General features: G+C 36.7%; 1 protein-coding gene across 1 annotated transcript in view; it reads right to left on the bottom strand.

Annotated features, from left to right (window-relative positions):
* The window catches only part of RGL1 (ral guanine nucleotide dissociation stimulator like 1), a 106,137-nt gene continuing 87,681 nt past the window's right edge, over window positions 1–18,456 (bottom strand). The window contains exons 12-18 of the mRNA XM_070939279.1: window positions 16,179–16,211; window positions 14,126–14,247; window positions 11,911–12,000; window positions 8,615–8,801; window positions 6,421–6,675; window positions 3,510–3,624; window positions 1–879 (exon numbers count right to left, since the gene is read on the bottom strand). Of these exons, the coding sequence (XP_070795380.1) occupies window positions 692–879; window positions 3,510–3,624; window positions 6,421–6,675; window positions 8,615–8,801; window positions 11,911–12,000; window positions 14,126–14,247; window positions 16,179–16,211 (990 nt within the window). The 3' untranslated portion in view covers window positions 1–691. The remainder of the gene's footprint in view (window positions 880–3,509; window positions 3,625–6,420; window positions 6,676–8,614; window positions 8,802–11,910; window positions 12,001–14,125; window positions 14,248–16,178; window positions 16,212–18,456) is intronic.

The raw sequence follows: 18,456 nt of genomic DNA, 5'->3' as shown, positions 1-18,456 counted from the left end.
TTAAAAAAAAAATAGCAAAGCATAAAGAAAACAACATAGTGGCATTAAGAGCAAGTGGTGTGCATTCATATAGTCATGGGTGAATAGCTGACTCCCGGAGCAGGAAATGAATTCTTCCAGCATGCCTAAAAGGACTGGAAGCTGGGATGACTTAAAAACAAACGGCAGGGAGAGAATTTTAAGACAAGGCTAATTCCCCTTGTTTCAGAAGCTGGGCTGCCTCTACCAAAGCAGCCCGACTCTACCAGTCCTCTCCCGGCACTGTCATTAGCCACTGGTTAGTCTGATGCTCTTTCGCCTCTGGTAAGAACACAAGTGATTAAAACGCCTTCTTCCATTTATAAAAGCGCATCTAAAACACTCCAAATTAATACTGTCAAAACTGAGAAGAGGCGAAGAGTCTGTGATAAGGCTGGAGCATCAGCTGGAGCATATTCTTTGTCTTCCCGATAGAAAGTGGCTTTGAATTCATGGAATGGGTGTAAAAGGGAGGGGGAAAAAGTGCCTACGGGGTACAAATCCATTCAGGACCTGTTTGTCTGTTCTCTGTAACTAACTAAATGTGTGCTTATTTATAGCAAGTGTTAGCTTTGTACTCTCCAAAGCTGAATACTGACACGTTCATCTCCACGTAGGTAGTCTCTGCAATGGTCCTTCAAGCCCACCTCTTCGGTGTTGGGCTGATCCACCCTCAAAGGGTAATTTTGCTGTTTCTGTTGCTCCAGCAGCCTCTCCTGTTGGTCCTGGGAAGAGTCAAGCTGGAACGGTTTCTCAGTTTCACTTGCCCGTCTAGGGAGATTTTCTTCCGCAGGACAAAGTCAAAGTTCACCTGGCTGTTCATGGCATAAAAGACGTTTGCGCTATCTGGGATGACCAGTTCTGGAAAGAGCAGAAAAAAATTGTGACAAATGGTGGACAGGCTCCTTCTACCTACATACTTCTACATACTTCTACATATTCATGTTATCAAGATAGTTTGGGCAACCATTAAGGATGCAGCTCTTCAGAGGAGGTTTCCTTATTCTTTGAAGGAGGGAAAACCAATAGAGCTGTCCAAAATTTTCTACCATATGCTCCAAAATATGCAAATGAGCAAAGCACCCCAGCCCACAAGTGCCCTCCAAGCACTGAAACAGCCACATCTTCTGAATGTTTGGCATACTGTAGCTGTTTTGTGGGCTCCTCCATCTGCCTGTAGGAGAAGGTCCACTTGAGCCATACTTCTTTTATGTGCATACACATTGCACTTAGTCCCAGAAGTCCTTTGATACAGCCTCACCAAGACTGCAACTTGACTTATGCTTTAATGTGTATTTGGGGGAGGGTTTGCTTTCATCAACACACTTTGGAAAGGACCTTTATGCATTGGCTCTAAAATTAATCTATCTAAAGACTTCTGCTTATGGAGCTAGTGATACACTGGAGTGGACCTGGTGATACATTTCTGTGGGGTGAGCTTCTGCTCTTCCTAAACATTCACCCCACTTATTTTATTACAAAACTGAAAAAAGCCACCAGGGAACAGAAGCTCATCTTGTAATTCACCTCCCTTCCATCATTCTCTAGGCCAGAGTTGTCAACATTTTTTGTGGTTGCTGGCTTCACAGCTTCACCATCATCATTACAGTGGCCTTCAAAGGTTATGCTATGCAGCAGCATGGTGATGTCACCAGAGACATTTTCTTTGTGTTTTTTCAGTCATTTTAGCTGCACTCAACAAAAATGACCGAATGCCAGGGTTCCCTTGTTAAACTAAGCCATGATTTGTTTAACTATGATTTATTGACTAAATTGGCTGGGATACACTCAGCTAAAAGCCATAAAGCATGGTTGACTGAATATGACTGCAGATTAGCACATGCTGGCACCTTTTTCACCTAATTTCCGAGATTTGAATAAACCTACTGTTCCGATGAATTAAAAAGAAAAATGGGGACTGAGAAAAGCCACCTAGGCCAAGTTGGAAATAATGACTCCAATTAGCAATACTAATAAGCCAAAATTTACAGGGGTGCACGGAAGCAAAAGCTAAGGAAACAGCAGGAAGCAAAGCAACACAGCTCCAAAGATTTCCTTTCTTTTTCAAAGAGATAATAATGGAAATGTAGGGGGTCTGAGAAGAGAAGATAATTATCACATCATAGTTATCAAGGCAAAATGAAACACAATTTACACAGGATATTACCTTGACTTCTCTCAAGTTTTTTGTACAAACCAAAGGGCCCCATTGAACCACAGGGCAGTGCACTGACTGTTACTAACTAAAACACAGTGCACACCTTGATCATGAGATGGGGCTGGCAATTGACTGCAGTTCTCATATTAGCTTGGTCTCTCGAGTTACACTCCATTTTACTGAGCTCAAGAATGCTGATAAAGTCCTTCATTATTTTAATATGGACAGTGCCAGTCACCTGGTTCATTTCAAAAAGGTAAAGTTAAAAGATAATTTAAAAAAAATACTATTACACAGTTGTAAGCAAAACTGGTGCACAATTTCCAGCATAAATGGCTCAGCTATTCTTCAATGTTGGCCCAAAGTTACTAGTGGCTTTTTTCCAATTAGGGATAGAAGGGGTGGTTTGTGACTGAAGCTGCAATGGTATTTAGTAAACCTAAACACTTGTAAGAAACTGTCTGCTAAGCCATTTGTCACAATGATGACTATGTGACAGACTGTCATTCTTGATTGAGAATGAATGTTGAAGAAAGCTGGATACATCAAAGATAACTGAAAGAATGAAAAATGTGATTCTAAACAACCTTAGTCCTGTGGTCCACCAGTACAGAGTCCAATATGTTACTGGGCCCCAGTACTGAACCGTATGTGTGTGTGTATAAAAAAATTAGAAACTGAATAATTTAAGATTAAAATATAAAAACAGATTGTAAAATTGCGAAAGATGGAGGGTTCCAAGATGGACGGGACTAAGAGTTGTTAATACAAGTAGTCCTCAACTTACAATTCATTTAATGATTGTTCAAACTTACAACAGCACTGAAAAAAAGTGATTAATGACTATTTTTCACACTTACAACCGTTGCTGTATCCCCATGCTCATGTGATAAACATTCAGATACAACTAGTTCATATTTATGACGGTTGCAGTGTCCTGGGGTCATGTGATCACTCTTGGAAACCTTCTGACAAGCAAAGTTAATGGGAAGCCAGATTCACTTAACAACTGTGGCAAGAAAGGAGCAAAACTCACTTAAATGTCTCACTTAGCAACATAAATTTTGGACACAATTGTGGTTGTAAGGTGAGGTCTACCTGTACAGGTGGGGCATTCTTATGGGCCCTTGATCTCACTCTGTGTTTTAAAAATGCAACCCTCTCCCACAACTGCCTATTTCTTTTAAGATATTAAAGTTCAGATCTGATAGAATGGATTAATTTCAGCTACACTTGCAAATTAAAACACCCAAGAGACATGGCTTGAGCCCTTTGTCTTCAGGGGGAAAAAACTGGTTTCCTAAGCAGCAAACACAAGTCTTGTTTTTCTTACCTTTGTCCTCAGAAATGACCTGCACGAGTTCATAATCCTCAGCAGGATCTGATTCCAGGTTGTGTTTCAACATCGCTCGCTGGATGACAGCAGGAGTCTTGTCTTGGCTAGTTAACTGGAAAGAAAGAACAGATTGCAATGAGGCCTTCCACATCTGGATTCCAGGCAGGCTTTATGTTTTGATTGCCTAAATCTTAGTGCCCCGAGCTGTCTTTTTTTGGAAAGAAATATCAATTGAATGGATTCGTCAAATAAGAATGCTACATAAACAGTTGCTACATAAGCCTAAGACTGAAAATCAGGCTTGTCAGATATTACATCTTTTCTATCCTGCTCTATGGAGTAGAATTGATCTCTGACAGAAAACCACTTGAAGAAACTAGAAGCATTTGAAATGTGGATTTACAGATGGCTGTTACATATAAACTGGGTTAACAAAATCACAAATGAGGAGGTGATAAGCCACCTGGGAAAGCAAAGGAAATAATCAAAGCCATTAAAAAGCGAAAATTAGAGTATTTTGGACATGTGTTGCGACACCCAGAAAAATACGGCATCCTTCACTTAATCCTCCAGGGAAAAACTGAAGGCAAACGAGGCCCAGGCAGAAGAAGAACATCATGGCTTCAAAACCTAAGGAACTGGTTTGGACAAAACTCAGCAGCACTTTTTCATACAGCTGTTGACAAAAATAGGATTACCAACATGATTGCCAGCGTCCGATGACGGACATGACACAAGAAGAAGAATAATAAACAGTTGACTGAGAGAAACAGTTATTTTTGCAGCTAATGTTATTCATGAAAGGAGTTTTTTCTCTCCCTTGAGTTAGCATTTACAGTAGATGGGAGAAGAACCGAAGTAGCTGTGGAAAAACTAAGTCATTTATTGCTCCCTGTTAGGGCTCTTTAACATCACACTTATTATTATGGCCCTGATATTGAACAGGGGAAAGGAGGGAAGAATTTCAGGATCTCCCAAACGCATTACTTAGGGGTTTCCACTGCATGAAAGGGGACAACAGATGGAGGGAAGAAGTTCGTCTGGTCCTTGTCCTGGGAAAAATATATGCCTCCAATTTTAAACCAGGAAAAAAAGAAAGAATAACACATCTAAAATCTGGGGAAAGCTTAGCTTTGTTACTCTGGCAGCAACAATTAACTAGTTTTAATTAAATGTTTAAATTATTTGGCTTATTTATGTACTTTTCTAGGGATGTGAAGTACAATACGTTTAATCAATATGTGGCTTTGTATCCTGAGAAATTTGTATTGATGCACTGAGGGGAAGCTGTCTTTTACACACACTGGAGAAATCTCTTTCTTAAATTAGCTACAAACAATCTGATTCAATCTGCTGGGAAATGTGTTGGTTCAAACAGCTTGATAAAAAGAAATGCAATTATGTGTTATCCCCCCCCAAAAAAAATCGATCAGCACCTCCACTCAGTCAAAAAGAAAGAGAGATCCCATCTTACACTTTGGATTGTCTTTGTATATGACTGCACCAGTAGTAAAACTATTTGCACAAACCAGTGGAGATTGCAACAAAAAAGGGAAATACAAAAGCACTGCTATATTGCTTTTACAACCAAGAGCGATGACTGTATTTTGATCAACAGCCCCTAATTAGAATGCTCACATTATTGTTTAGAGAGATTTGATATTAAAAACAAATTCCCTATAGAGACAAATATTTTAAAAGGAGGAATTCCAGTAGCTCCTACAGTATATGTTCTTGATTCAATATCGATTCTATATAAGTCAAAACCTTGCTTGAAAGAAGGCAGATCAGAAACTGTAAATCAATGTAGCATACAAGAGTTCTTTGTCTTCCCATCTCCTTGTGCTAATTCAGTGCAAATTATTTCTAGGCATACACATAAATCTGCAGAATGGTGATTTAGATAGCTAGTACAATCATCTTGCAAGAAGTGGTACAAAAATTGATGGTGCAGTAATGGGAAATACTATTTTTTCTTTTAACTGATATGTTTTGCCATTTTTGTCATGTAATACATAGCTTGTACACACACAGATACATAAAACGTAGAGAGTTATGTAACTAATTGGTTGGAATAGATGACCTACAAGGTCCCTTCCAACTCTGTTAATATCCAACAAGATCAATTTACAAGAATCTGATGTTCTTCAGATATGTTGAGATTATAATTAGTCTTTTTAGCTTTTTAAATTGTCAAATGGGTTTTAGTTTTTAATGTTTTAAATTTTGGGGCCACAGTTATTTAATTCTTTTAATAATTTTAAATTTTGTATTGATATGTGTTTTAATTCTGGCTGTGCACCGCCCTGAGTCCACTTGGAGAAGGGCGGGATATAAATTGAATAAATAATAATTCCCAGAATTCTCAGATAGTGTAGCTAATAAAGAGATCAGACTATAGGAAAAAAAACTAAATTAGCTATTTCCGGTTCTGTATTTCTCAGTATCTGACTTTTGACTATAGCGAGTTCCATGTAGTAGATTATCTAGAGTTGATTGGTTGTTGGATTTTAAAAAACTGTCATCTCTTCCAACAAGTCTTAACACAAATCATCTTTCCAACAAGTCTTACACAAAATATCTTTTCTTTTTAGGTACTTGCTATTGTATGCTTAAGCAATGGACCAAAAAGGTAGAAAAACTACATTTTAAAATGCCCTACAATTTGCTCTGAAAAGCCCTGGAAGAAATGCATGTTAAAAAAAGCAAAGTTATTCAGCATGTCAGAAATTGTTACAGTGATTGGTAGAAGAGCTTCAGGATTTTTGACAGGAGTCCTCTGAGGGAGATAATAGGAAGTGAATTTGTGAATTTTTGCATGAATGATTCGGGATTTGAGATCATCTCTCAAATTGTGGTATCTCGGTGATACAGCCCCTTATAAATAACCACAGTTCTCATGACATACCATAATGCTCTTATACATGTTGCCATTATTGTCTTCAACACTGATACGGATGATACAGGTGTCTTCGTTCTGTTGGTTGTAAACAGGAGAGGAGACTGTTGAGGTAATGGAGGTGACAGAGATGGAGCGTTTGTGGATTCTGGGATTGCTGGCCAGAGAAGGAGGAGACACAAGGACATTGGTGAAGGATGATACTCCTGATGAAGACGTGTCCATGGAGTGGATGGAGGAACAAGAGGAGGAGGACTCTGTGAGCTAAGGAGTGAAGTCATAAAAGACAAATCAAAATATCTATTTGATTTACAGTAGTTTCTAAACTGAGGATTTTTTTAAAAAAAGAAAGAAAAACAACCCCACCACTAGCTACCATCCAAAGCTGATAGTTAAAATTTAAGGTTATTTTCACAGCATCACCTGGAGATAAAAAAGTTCCAATATTTTGGTCAGTACAACTTTGCCTCCACTATAAATTGTTATCCTGCCAATCCTTTGTAGATATAATTAGAATTTTCAGCTCTTTTGGATGTAGCAATCTGATACACATATATTTAACATAAGTTCCAGTGAAGGAACTTATATTGAATTGCACCACTGGCAAAACTGAACAATAGTCCAAGTTAAGACAGACTTGCTCTTATGAGCTTTTTATTTCTTTGCATACTTGTACTAAATACTCTGAGAGAAAAGAAGTATATATAACATAAGATGCTTCAAACAAATTGTATTTCCTGAATTTAGAACTGACCAGCAGATGGCAGAATCTACCATTTTTTTTGTTAGTTCATTCTACAGCTACAGCTATAGTTACAATCTCAGAAAATCTTTCCTTTTGTTTTTGTTTTTTTAAACCTGAAGTTCTCTCCCCTGTAGAGTAGGAGGGCCTTTTATAAAGTTTTACGGGTTATATTCAACACAGAAACATTACTTTTCTTCCAAGATCACTTTTTTGTTCCTTTTGCTTCAGTCAAAGAACATATATAAATCTCAGAGTTGAACTGTGGAGTCCTTGATGCTCTCTGAGCTTAGTCGTTTGTTTGTAGACATCAATCAACCATTAATAGACATGTAGAGATAAATTACATTTACACAGCATTCAAAAGAGACAATGAAAAGGCTAAGAAGGAAACAAAAAGACCAGGACACATCCTCTCCAGCAATCAACACCCAGATAAACAAGGATTAACACCTGACAAACAATCTAGCAGAAAACAATGCCCTACTCAAGGAACTACCATGGAGAAAACCACATATTCCTAGGAATACTGGCTGGGCTAGCTACTATATATAAACAGACAGCAACACACACACACACACACACACACACACACACACACACACACACACACTCACTCACTAGTAGGTATGATGTTATCTAGTTGGACAACCAACCAACCAAACTGTGAGAGTACCAAGGACTCCTTTGTTGTTCTTGTCTCAGGAAACTGATAACTTGATCCAGGGGTGCAGAAACTTTTGACCGGCTAAAATACATTCCTAATGGTGAGAGATACTGTATATTACAATTCAGCAATATCTGGAGGTTCACAGATTGCTCACTTTGATCCTATAGACAGATGAGATGGATGGAGACAAAATGATTTCAGATTCATATTGAGGGTAAACTGGGGCCCCTGTAAATCAGCTGACAAAGTCGTTGAGCACGTTCATTGTACCAGAATCTGGCTTTCTCCTGCTGCAGCAAATGAAAACCCTCTAATAAGGCTGTCAACCCACTGGGTGTGATTGCTAGTGCAGTGTGGGATGCTCCATTCACTTCCCACGAGGATCTGAATCCCCTTCTCATAAATACCCAAGACTTAATTGGAAATATGTTTCAGACGAATATCCCATGTTTACACCAGGAAGAAAGTTGGGTAGAAAAGTTTCTGCATCACAGCCAAAGTTTTCAGGTAGACTCTAATCCATGATTTTTCAAACTGGAGATGTACCCCCTCCCCTTGGAGAGAGGCAGAGAGAGTGCATGGAAGGTGTGAAGAACCTTTTAGTTGTATGTTATTACAATAAATCCACCTTTCCCAAAGTTTCATTATATTGGTTTCATTTTGGCCTTTGAATTTTTAAGGGAGCTGTCTCCATTGAGATTACACTAAAAGGAGGTGTGATGACTTTAAAATCCCTGCTCTAATCCCAATATCTCCTCCTGGAAATGAAGAATGGTCTTTCTGGCTCATACTTTCTTTTGGGCCTCATCAGGGGTATCTGTAGGAGTGATGCAGATGTCTTCCAATTCAGAATGGTTTGACTCGCAGGATGATACGCTGACCGAATCCATGCTTTCCCCGGAGCTCCCACTTGGTACGGACTTGGGCTGCTCTTTGGTAGGCGTGCTATTAGCAATCACATCAGGTCCCAGAAATAAACTGTCTCAACACAACAAATGAAAGAGGGCAAAATGTTGGTGAAGAGTAGAGGCAATACACAGAAAGCAAGACAACTAGATCTAAAGTGCACAATCCTGCAATGTTATTCCTTGTAACCACATTCTTGATAATTTCAGAGGAGACAGGCAAGAGATATGAAACTCAGGGAACAGTTGTAAGAGATGTGAATTGAAGGTGTGTATCCAACCAGTCAACTTATTGCACATCCAGGAAAGATGCTCTCTGCCTGAGGCTTATCACAGTGCTAGGCAACCCACTTCTTTATATATAGTTCCCAACAGGTAGAAAATGTTGGAGTTTTACTGTGCTCTTGAAAGAAAGTGGGAGTCTTAATGGGTCATAAGGAGTGCATGCCTGTTCTGTATTCTTGAGATCTTGAGAAAATAAAAATCAGGTGGGTGAGTATCTAATTTTGTTCAGGGGAGTCAATACATTATTGCAGCCTTGGTTGATGAAAGCTATACAGCTATATCAATTTCCTTGGGAATTATGAATAAACATGGGTGGTAGTTGCAGCTGGAGTTCTTTCCATGCTTATTTTTATATATATATTTATATATTATATTTATAGTAATTCATTAAAACCACATACACCTTATATCAATTTTCTAATATAGATTATCTTTATTATTCTAAATAGCACTGAGGCTCCTGTCAATTATTCTTCATTTGCAACATTTGATTTAAATTCCTGCAAGGAAGATTGCGATGGCAGATTGTTAATTGTTAATGTAGGGTGGGATGGGAATAGAAAAAAGGATTTTGCTTCAACATCTAACCATGACAGTTGGACAAAAAGAAACAAAACAAAACAAAAATTAAAAAATGAGTGGAATTTGGGAAGAAATTGAGTCGTTAATCCAGGATGTTAAAGACACTTTGACAAGAAGATATGAGAAGATTATGAATAAAATGCAGAGAATAGATGAAAAGCTGGAAATTATGGCACAAAAGACAAGGAGAAACCAGGACGCTCAGGAAGAGGAGGAGTTAACTGAAAGAGCAGCTGAAAAAATAGAACAGACAAAACAACAAGCAAGAAGACATGACAAAAAGGAGATAAAAAAATTAATAAGAATGATTGATGAAATAAACCAAGGGGAGAGTATTTTAAGGGAAGTTAAATAGGAACTGGAACTGCAGGAAGACTTTTTTGGGAGAGAAACAGGGGTAAGAGTAGATAATTTGAAACTTAGACAATGGGTAGAAAAGGAAGAAATATTTAAGAGGATTGGCCAAACAATGGAAGCAGATAGAGAAGATCCAGGGAGACAAGCTAAGAAATGGTAAATTAAAACTTTAACATGGGTGAGAGATGATGGATAAAAAAGGGGAATACTTCTTAAAAGTAATAGTGAGACAAGTTAATAGGGTTGGAAGTTAGAGAAAGGGGGATTAATGTAATATATATTTTTAAGGTGAATTAATAATAAGAAGGGAACCTAGATTCTTAAATGATGATAATTTTGAATATGTTTGAATAATATGGTAACTATAAAAATAACATAGAAATATTGAATAAGCAAAAGATTGAAGATTATAAATTTAGTATAAATATGTGTACTATTAGTATAACTATATGAGTTAATTAAAATGTAACAAATATAATTATCAACAATTTATCAGTAGTAAAAGGAACGATATGTAGAATTTGATTGGCATGAAATCAACATATTGAATTATTGAACAAGATAACAATGAAAGATTCAACAAAACATGTGTATTATTATTATTAGAATTATATAACTCATCAAACAAAAACTATAATTCATAACAAAGCTGTATATTACTATTAGAATTATATAAGTCTGTTAGACACAACAAATATGATTATTGGTATTTTATTTGTAGTAAAAGGACTGATATTAAGAATACTGCGATTGACATAAAATAATATATTGAAATATTGAATAATTAAGGAAAGATTATAACTCAACAAAAATGTGTATTATTACTAACATTTTATAAGATTGTTAATTGTATTAAATATGAAGAATATTGTTTTATTTGTACTAAAATGTAAGACACTCTGGTCCCACACTGTTCACACAATGATATGTTTGTAGAAAAATAAAAAAACTTTTTTAAAAAATCTAACCATGACAGTGAAATGATATTGGGATATATTCCTTTAAATAAAATCATTTAAAGAGAGAGGGAGGGAAGGAGGGAGAGTGTGTGTCAGGGAAGCATTATTTATTTAGCTTTTCAAGCTTTGTTGCAGGTGAGGGAGACTCTATTAAAGTGCTTGATTATTCACACTCATTTTTCTTTGTTTAAATCTGTGAAAAACAGTTTATTTCAGTTAATGACTCTTAAAGTTATACTATTAATTCCCTTGGATATGGAAGAATGAAGCTGATTAGAACAGCGTAACTTGCAAATGAATTTCAGTTGGGTATCATGATATAAGGTAAATACTATAAGCCCTCCTGAGGCTTAGAGAGATATCTTCTATTTTAAATAGGATGAATTGTTTACCTGCCTCTAAAACAAGGGAGGAAGCTTTTTGAAATGTCTATGCTCCCAAACACCTTTCCTTTCAGCAAGGATTTGCAGTAATAACACGGGAGTTCATTTGCACAGGTATAAGTGTGGTTTTGCACATGACTTCTGAGTTTTCCCATGAACCAGGAGAGCAGATGTTCTCTCCAGAGAACAACCCTCAGTTCTTCAGGCTCCAAACCTTCACTCCAGTGGTGAAATCTGAACCGGTTTGCTACCAGTTCACTGGTGGAGCATGCGCAGTATGCGCCAGATGCGTGCTGCATGCATGTACATGTGCACTGTGCACCAAACATGCGCTGCAAGCATGTGCACAATGCATGCCAAAAGAAGGCTTGGGAAGGTAAGTAGAACAGCAAGGGAAGGGATCAGCTGTGCTGCGCGATTTAGCTTCGTTAGAAAGTAGGATTTCCTGTTTTCTAGCAAAGCTAAACCCCGCAGCACAGCTGATTGTCGGAAATAATGGTTCGTAGGAGCTGGTAGCTTTTTTTATCACTACGGTAGTTTTTATCACTATCGGTTCGCCTGAACTGGAGCGAACTGGTAGCATTTCACTCCTGCTTCACTCCCCATTCAAACTCACAGGCTCAGTCGTTTCACCATGCTCTTCCGCGGTTTGGGGGATGTGGTGGTTGTGTCGATGGCTGCTTCAACCTCACAGGAAAGGGCATAGCTGGAAGATTAGAGATCGCCTTCAGATTAGAACAGCATAAAATACTGCTACCATAAAATTAAATAACTGAATTAAATCCAAAACTTGGTATTTTGTTTTGCTTTTTACTTTGGAACAAGGTTTTATATCTAATGTAGACATTACTTCAAATTAAGTAGCTATGTTAGTTTGAGTTATTCCAGTTTTTCTCAACCCTGGCAGCTTGAAGACATGTTCAACTCCCAGAATTCCCTGGCAAGCATTTATTAAAATTGCCAAGACTGAGAAACAGTTATTCAATAAGTTTTACATGTAACTGCAGGGTTAATTTTTTCCTCCTTTCGAAGATATATTTTGTGTTATATAGAAACTTGGATACTTCTTGGATTTATTCTTCTTCCCCGGATCCTATTTCTGTATGACCCAAGATGGATGCTTTTCAAGTTACATGCAATATATTCTATATTCTAATATAATGTATTCTAACTCCATGAGCAGATTAAATTCTGAGCACCAGAACTGAGTGGGAACAAATAAATGTTCAAGTAAAATGCATCCCTGCCCTTATATTCCAAACATGCACTAAAAAGAAGAGAGGAGAACCAACAGTGCATAGAAACATAGACATGTACATGGCAGGTTTTTCTGTAATGAGTTAGATCTGTAAATAAAATCCATAAAATGCAATTGCTACTCTGCATACTGAAATCTAATCTTTTGGGCTCACAATTAAAATTCAACCATGGCAACATCAGAGAAAGAGAGGAAAAAAACAAGCTTTGCACCTGTTTAGTGAAACTCAAAATGTCACGGGAAAAGGAAGTTGATATAAAAAGACAACTTCATGTGTTATATATAGCCGCATATTGCTGTAAATGCTGGCTGGCTATTTTTAGAGAAGCCAAAAGTCAGAATTTATTAACAGATACTACCTTGATCGATCATTTCGGCTTTAACAAAAGAATGTTGAAGAGTCTGGAAGGCTTAAAATAAACCTTGAGCTCAGCCTTTCTCAACTAGGGTTCTGTGTGAGATCATGATTGGAAAAAAAAATAGCATTTTAAAAATATTATGCACTATGCAATATTAGCACTTGCGGTGGTGGGAATCATTATGTGCCATGACTCAATTGTTGGCCAACCACTTTGCTGCTGTGGTAAATATTGCAAGCCAACATGGGTTGGGTAGGCTAAAAGTTCATTGTCTTGTGACATGTTTGCATTTTTTGCAAAAAAAAAAAAAAAAAAGAAGCTGTCAAAATAATTTTTATGTAGAGGTTCTCTTGACCTAAAAATTATTTCAAGGGTTCCTCTGGGATAAAAAGATCAAGATAGATTGCTTTAGGTGGTGAAATTATCAGATCTTGGATCAGAGGAAAAAGCATTTAGGAGAAAGATAAACTTAAGAATATCGTCTTACAGGGTACAAAGGATACCATCTTGCAAGTGATTGGTTTCCTGGTTCCCAAACCACTGTTTCTAGTATGTTTGTATACTGAATTCATAATAACAAATTGCTACAAGGCTCCCAGATAGCATCACCCAAATTAGGATTAGCCTCTCTAGGACCGTCCCAAAGGTGCTTTTTTTCAAGAGGCAACTGGACTTTCTGGTTTTTCTTTGAAGACGTTTCACTTCTCATCCAAGAAGCTTCTTCAGCTCTGAACTGAAAAAGCTTCTTGGATGAGAAGCAAAACATCTTCAAAGAAAAACCAGAAAGTCCAGTTGCCTCCTGAAAAAAAGCACCTTTGGGACAACCAGGACCTGGATGACTGAGAATCTCCATAGACCTCTCTAGGACTGTACTTGGAATTCTTCACTGCGTAATGGTATGAAGAGCTCTATACTTCTCCAGGGCTGGTCCAAAAAAATCAAGGTGGCAGCCCCAAACAAGTGATCAGAGCTTTGCCTTGTGTGTGTGTGTATGTGTGTGCATTGCACATAAGTACAGGGTCATACTTACCCCTCTCTGTGAAAGCAGCATGTGTGTTTCTAGTATACATTTCAAAGCTGATTGAATGTCTTGTGCATTCCACAACAATTTTAAAATACGGTTTTGTTCTTTTATCTCAGATGATAAGTGAGATAAGGAAAGAGCTGGATTATGCAAAAAAAAATCTGCCTTACAAATCAAAATTTTATCTTACCTTTCTTCCTCTGTTAATTGCCGCTGTTTCTGGAACCACTGGATGAATTTTTTGTCTGAAGTCATGCAGTAGCTATTACAGGAAGACTGTAGGAGTTTAATCTGAGCAATTACTTCAAATTCCTGAAAAAAATAATAATGGAACAAGAGAGGCAATCTGAATAAGGAAAAAGGAAGCCCAATATAGACTGTCTCACAGTCAAGAGCAGAAGGATGTGGGATAATTAGAGATGTTGAAGAACTCATGACAAGTTCACTGACAAGCATAACATAATTTGATTCTGAATGGCACTAAGCATCTATTCTTTTTTTAAAAAAAATAATTTGATTAAAATTTTAAAACTAACAAAACTAATATAGAATAAAGAAAAGAAAGAAAAAAGAAAGCAAAGCCAAAAGTGCAGAAAGATGACAAAAATATTTAAAAATAGTGTCTGATTTTTTTTACAGCAGTTATTATAGCAGTTATTTTTTTTATAACAGTTACAACATTTACCTCTTAATCAGTGGTTACCACATGACTCTTATTTTTTCTATAATCTTTTTTCCTAATCATCAAACCATAAATCCTATTTTATGCACACACAAAAAATCTATAAGGGCTTCCCAGTCAACAATAATCATAGATAATGTCTTTTCTCTTATCAAAGAAGTCAATTTGGTCATAGCAGCAAGTTCCATCATCTTCATTCATTCTTCCATAGTGGGTAGTCTCAAATCTTTCCACCTTTACATGTATAATAATCTCACTGCAAAGTCTCTATGCTTTCAGATGAACCTAAAGAATGTTCCTTGCTTGATGATCTGGAAACTTGGGTGAACGGTGGAGCACTCAGGGTTCTAAACTAACTTTCCCACATACCACGACAGGAGACCCAGCAAACTTCTGCAAGTGTACCAAGCCTGTAACTCCCTCTTAAGACTTGTGTTAAAGAGACGGAGAAATGATCTTCAACATGGGTAGAAGTCATTGGTTTTAACTCTGTACTTGCTTGATGCAAAAAGAGCCCTCATCTCTACCTACCAGAGGCAAAGAAACTCTGTTTGCCTCCTCTTCTCTTTATTAGCTCTGCACAACAATAACTGGTCTCTTGAACTGCAGGACAAATTGTGCCCAATGCCCATCCAGCCACATAAATCCTAAAAACTTGTACTACTCTTCATCTGCTGTAGGTCAGCATGATGTAGCAGAGGCGAGGCAATGCCCTGTTGCATTTTAGAGAGGTTTCACAAGAATAAAAACATGTTCTGACTGTGAGACATTTTCCATTGACTACTAAAATCTTCAAAATGTGTTGATCTTAAAATGATCTTTTATTAAAAATACAATAACTTGAATCCATGTGACTGCCCATACTACTTTTATGATACACTGAGTTTGTTTTTCAAAAATCAGTATTTTAAATGAATGATATATCCTAGATAGGTTGATTGAAAATATCTTTACATTGGCTATTATAATTACGGTGATGATAACATGCAATTTCCTAGATGGTATCTATCCATCTTCATTTTTTAAAAAAAATTAATGGCTGAAATCTCATGGAAGAGTAATTTCTTTCTTTCTTTCTTTCTTTCTTTCTTTCTTTCTTTCTTTCTTTCTTTTCTTTTCTTTTCTTTCTTTCTTTTTTTTTTTGCAAGATTTGGATTTCTTGCTAAAGATTTTGTGAGATTTCAAGACAGAATGTGAACGTTTTGTGAGATTTCAGGTAACAGCACAGTATTCTGGGGAAAAGCTATGCAGAATCTTACAAAAAGTTGTAATCTTGAAACATTCCTACATCTATGTTGATGTGCTTAACATACAGTATTATGTGGAGGCATATTATACAGCCAACCTGATGAAGAAAAGGATAAATTGGGCAAATTGTACTTGAGAGGAATTGCGTTTAATATTCTGTCTCTCCTGGAACTTGCTTTACAATTCTGGTTGAAAATGTTAAGCTCTGTAGTTACATTGTCTCCTGTTTCTCTCTAAAAACAATAAATAAATCCTCAGATTTCTGTGTACCATTAAATTGTGACTGAATGGTGGAAACAAAATGCAAGCTTACCCGCCTTCTCTTCTCAAAATTTATTAGCCCTCCCTGCAAAAAATAAAGAAATGGATTGCAAAGTTACAAAATCTGAATTTTTAATGGGGATAATAAAAATGGCTACAAAGGAACAAATTTTCCAAAAGGCCAAAACTTTCAAGACTGGTTCCATGAAGATGCTTTTAAATCTCACTGTGCAAATCAATCATGGCCTCTCAGCCAAACTTCCTTCAATAATTTGAAAACATGTACATATTCTCCACACTTTACAATGATTTAATTATGCTAATGCTGATGTACATCCCTATTAGCTTGAACCAGCTGCTTTCTTTACAGCTGCAGGGTATCCTTCTCTTCCCACAGATGATTTGGGACTTTGCAGAGAAGAAATTTAACTTGAAGACATTAGTTAGCTTTGGGTTTGTAGTCTCTTATGTGGCACAATTTACACAAGTTATAAATGTATGCACAATGTAGAGCTTGCTGAAGTGCAAGAATCTTGAATCATGAGGCTACAGGAACAACAAAAATTCTGCCCACATGTGTGATTAAGATCAATCTATTTGGCCTCCCAAAATGTTCTGTGTAAGTCTCTAGTCATTGAAACATCAGATTCTTACAAATGCATGTGTACATTTATTTGTACAGTAATAATAATAAATTTGTACATGTATTTCCCCATGAAAGAATCTAAGCAATGAGCATTCAGCAATCCTGCTGCAATCCTTTGGGGACTGTCATAAAAACTGAATCCAGAACTTCTTTGCATAGAGCCATTTTTTTACTGAATTCATTAAATAAAGGGGAAGTTCTTGTGTGGTGCCATCAGCCAGTACAATCAAACACTAAGACATAGTTAAAGGCATGAATAAAGCAAGATCTGCTATGCTTTTTCAAAGCCTGGAACAGTAGCAACAAGTTCTACTGTTGTCCCAAAGCTGGCAGCATAAGTACCCGATAAAACTCTTGGGATAGTTCCAAAGGAAGAATAACCACAGCATTCGGGTGGACTGATTCATAAGTGAATGTTTCTGAAGAAAGATAATGGTTAAGCTACTATATTCTGGGCTTGTAGATAAGCACTAAGACAGCCTTCCGTAACTTGGTGTCTTCAAAAATTCCTTAGTCAATTATATCTGATTCAAAGCTCATGGTCTGACCTCCCAAACAGAAATGAAATTAAAAACTAAAAGCGTAACTAAAAACAATATAATTTATCCCAACATTATGGAACAATCATAACCCATATACACATTTTCACCCTCCAGGAGGTACAAAACAGGACATGATATTGAAGGGTATCTGGTTGGGAGAGGCTGCAGCTAAGATCTAGAATTGAATTAAAAACTGAACAGAACCAGGCCAATTCTTTCAACAACAACAAAAAAAATAAGTTGAATGTTTCCAAATGTTTGTGTATTTACCCTTTTGGGTCATTTATTGGTTATAACTCTTAGTAAACCCCACTTAATAATCAAACCAATCAGTCCATCACTTACGTACTATATTCACAATTATCAACAGAAAATTTTTACATACCAACATAATGGCAGATCCTGACTACAGCTCTAACCTAATGCATTAGAACATTATTTCTAATTTATAAAGTCTTGAGATACTATAAACATAAAACATTACACAAAAATCCCTCATGTGGCAGATGACTTCTTTCCTTCCTTCCACAATACTTATTTAATATTTTATGGAAACATCTTTCCAATTTCATTTTTGTGTGTCTCTTCAGCTCATAGTTTGAATAACATTTTATATCATTCTCCTAATGAACACATTTGAAAAAAATTCATTATTATTTCAGACACAATTAAATACCCATGCACTTTATTTGTTGAAGTGTTTTTCTGAAAGTCTCCTGTTGAACCAAGACATAGTTGGTTACTCTTCCTTTCGCAAGAAAGTCCCTGTTCAAGAGGTCTGTGCTTCCGTATATTACAATCAAAACATAACTTATTCCAAAGAAAATGTGGAATTTGGGACAAAATTCTGCTAATGTTAGTCTAAAAAACAAACACTGGTATGTGCTATCCTGTACATATAGATCTGGTTTTACCCACGGTAACAAACCTGTGCAAACATACCCTTAAATTTGTTTTAATTCAAGGCATGGGATTTAAATTGGGAGGATTCTAATAATGTAAACTCAGTTTTATAATTGTTAGCAATTGTTCAATTTCCTAATTACAGTCCTATGGTTGGTCTGTGCCTAGTGAGATGATGCTTTACAAATACATGCTGAAGGCAAAACTATTACAGTATGTATGAGTGAGTGTTACAAACC

Source organism: Pituophis catenifer, unplaced genomic scaffold, assembly GCF_029215685.1.
Source record: "Pituophis catenifer annectens isolate HBS135680 unplaced genomic scaffold, rPitCat1.0.hap2 SCAF_3, whole genome shotgun sequence".
NCBI lineage: Eukaryota > Metazoa > Chordata > Lepidosauria > Squamata > Colubridae > Pituophis > Pituophis catenifer.
Note: the sequence above shows the minus strand (reverse complement) of the source record. Positions and strands in the feature narration are given on the sequence as shown.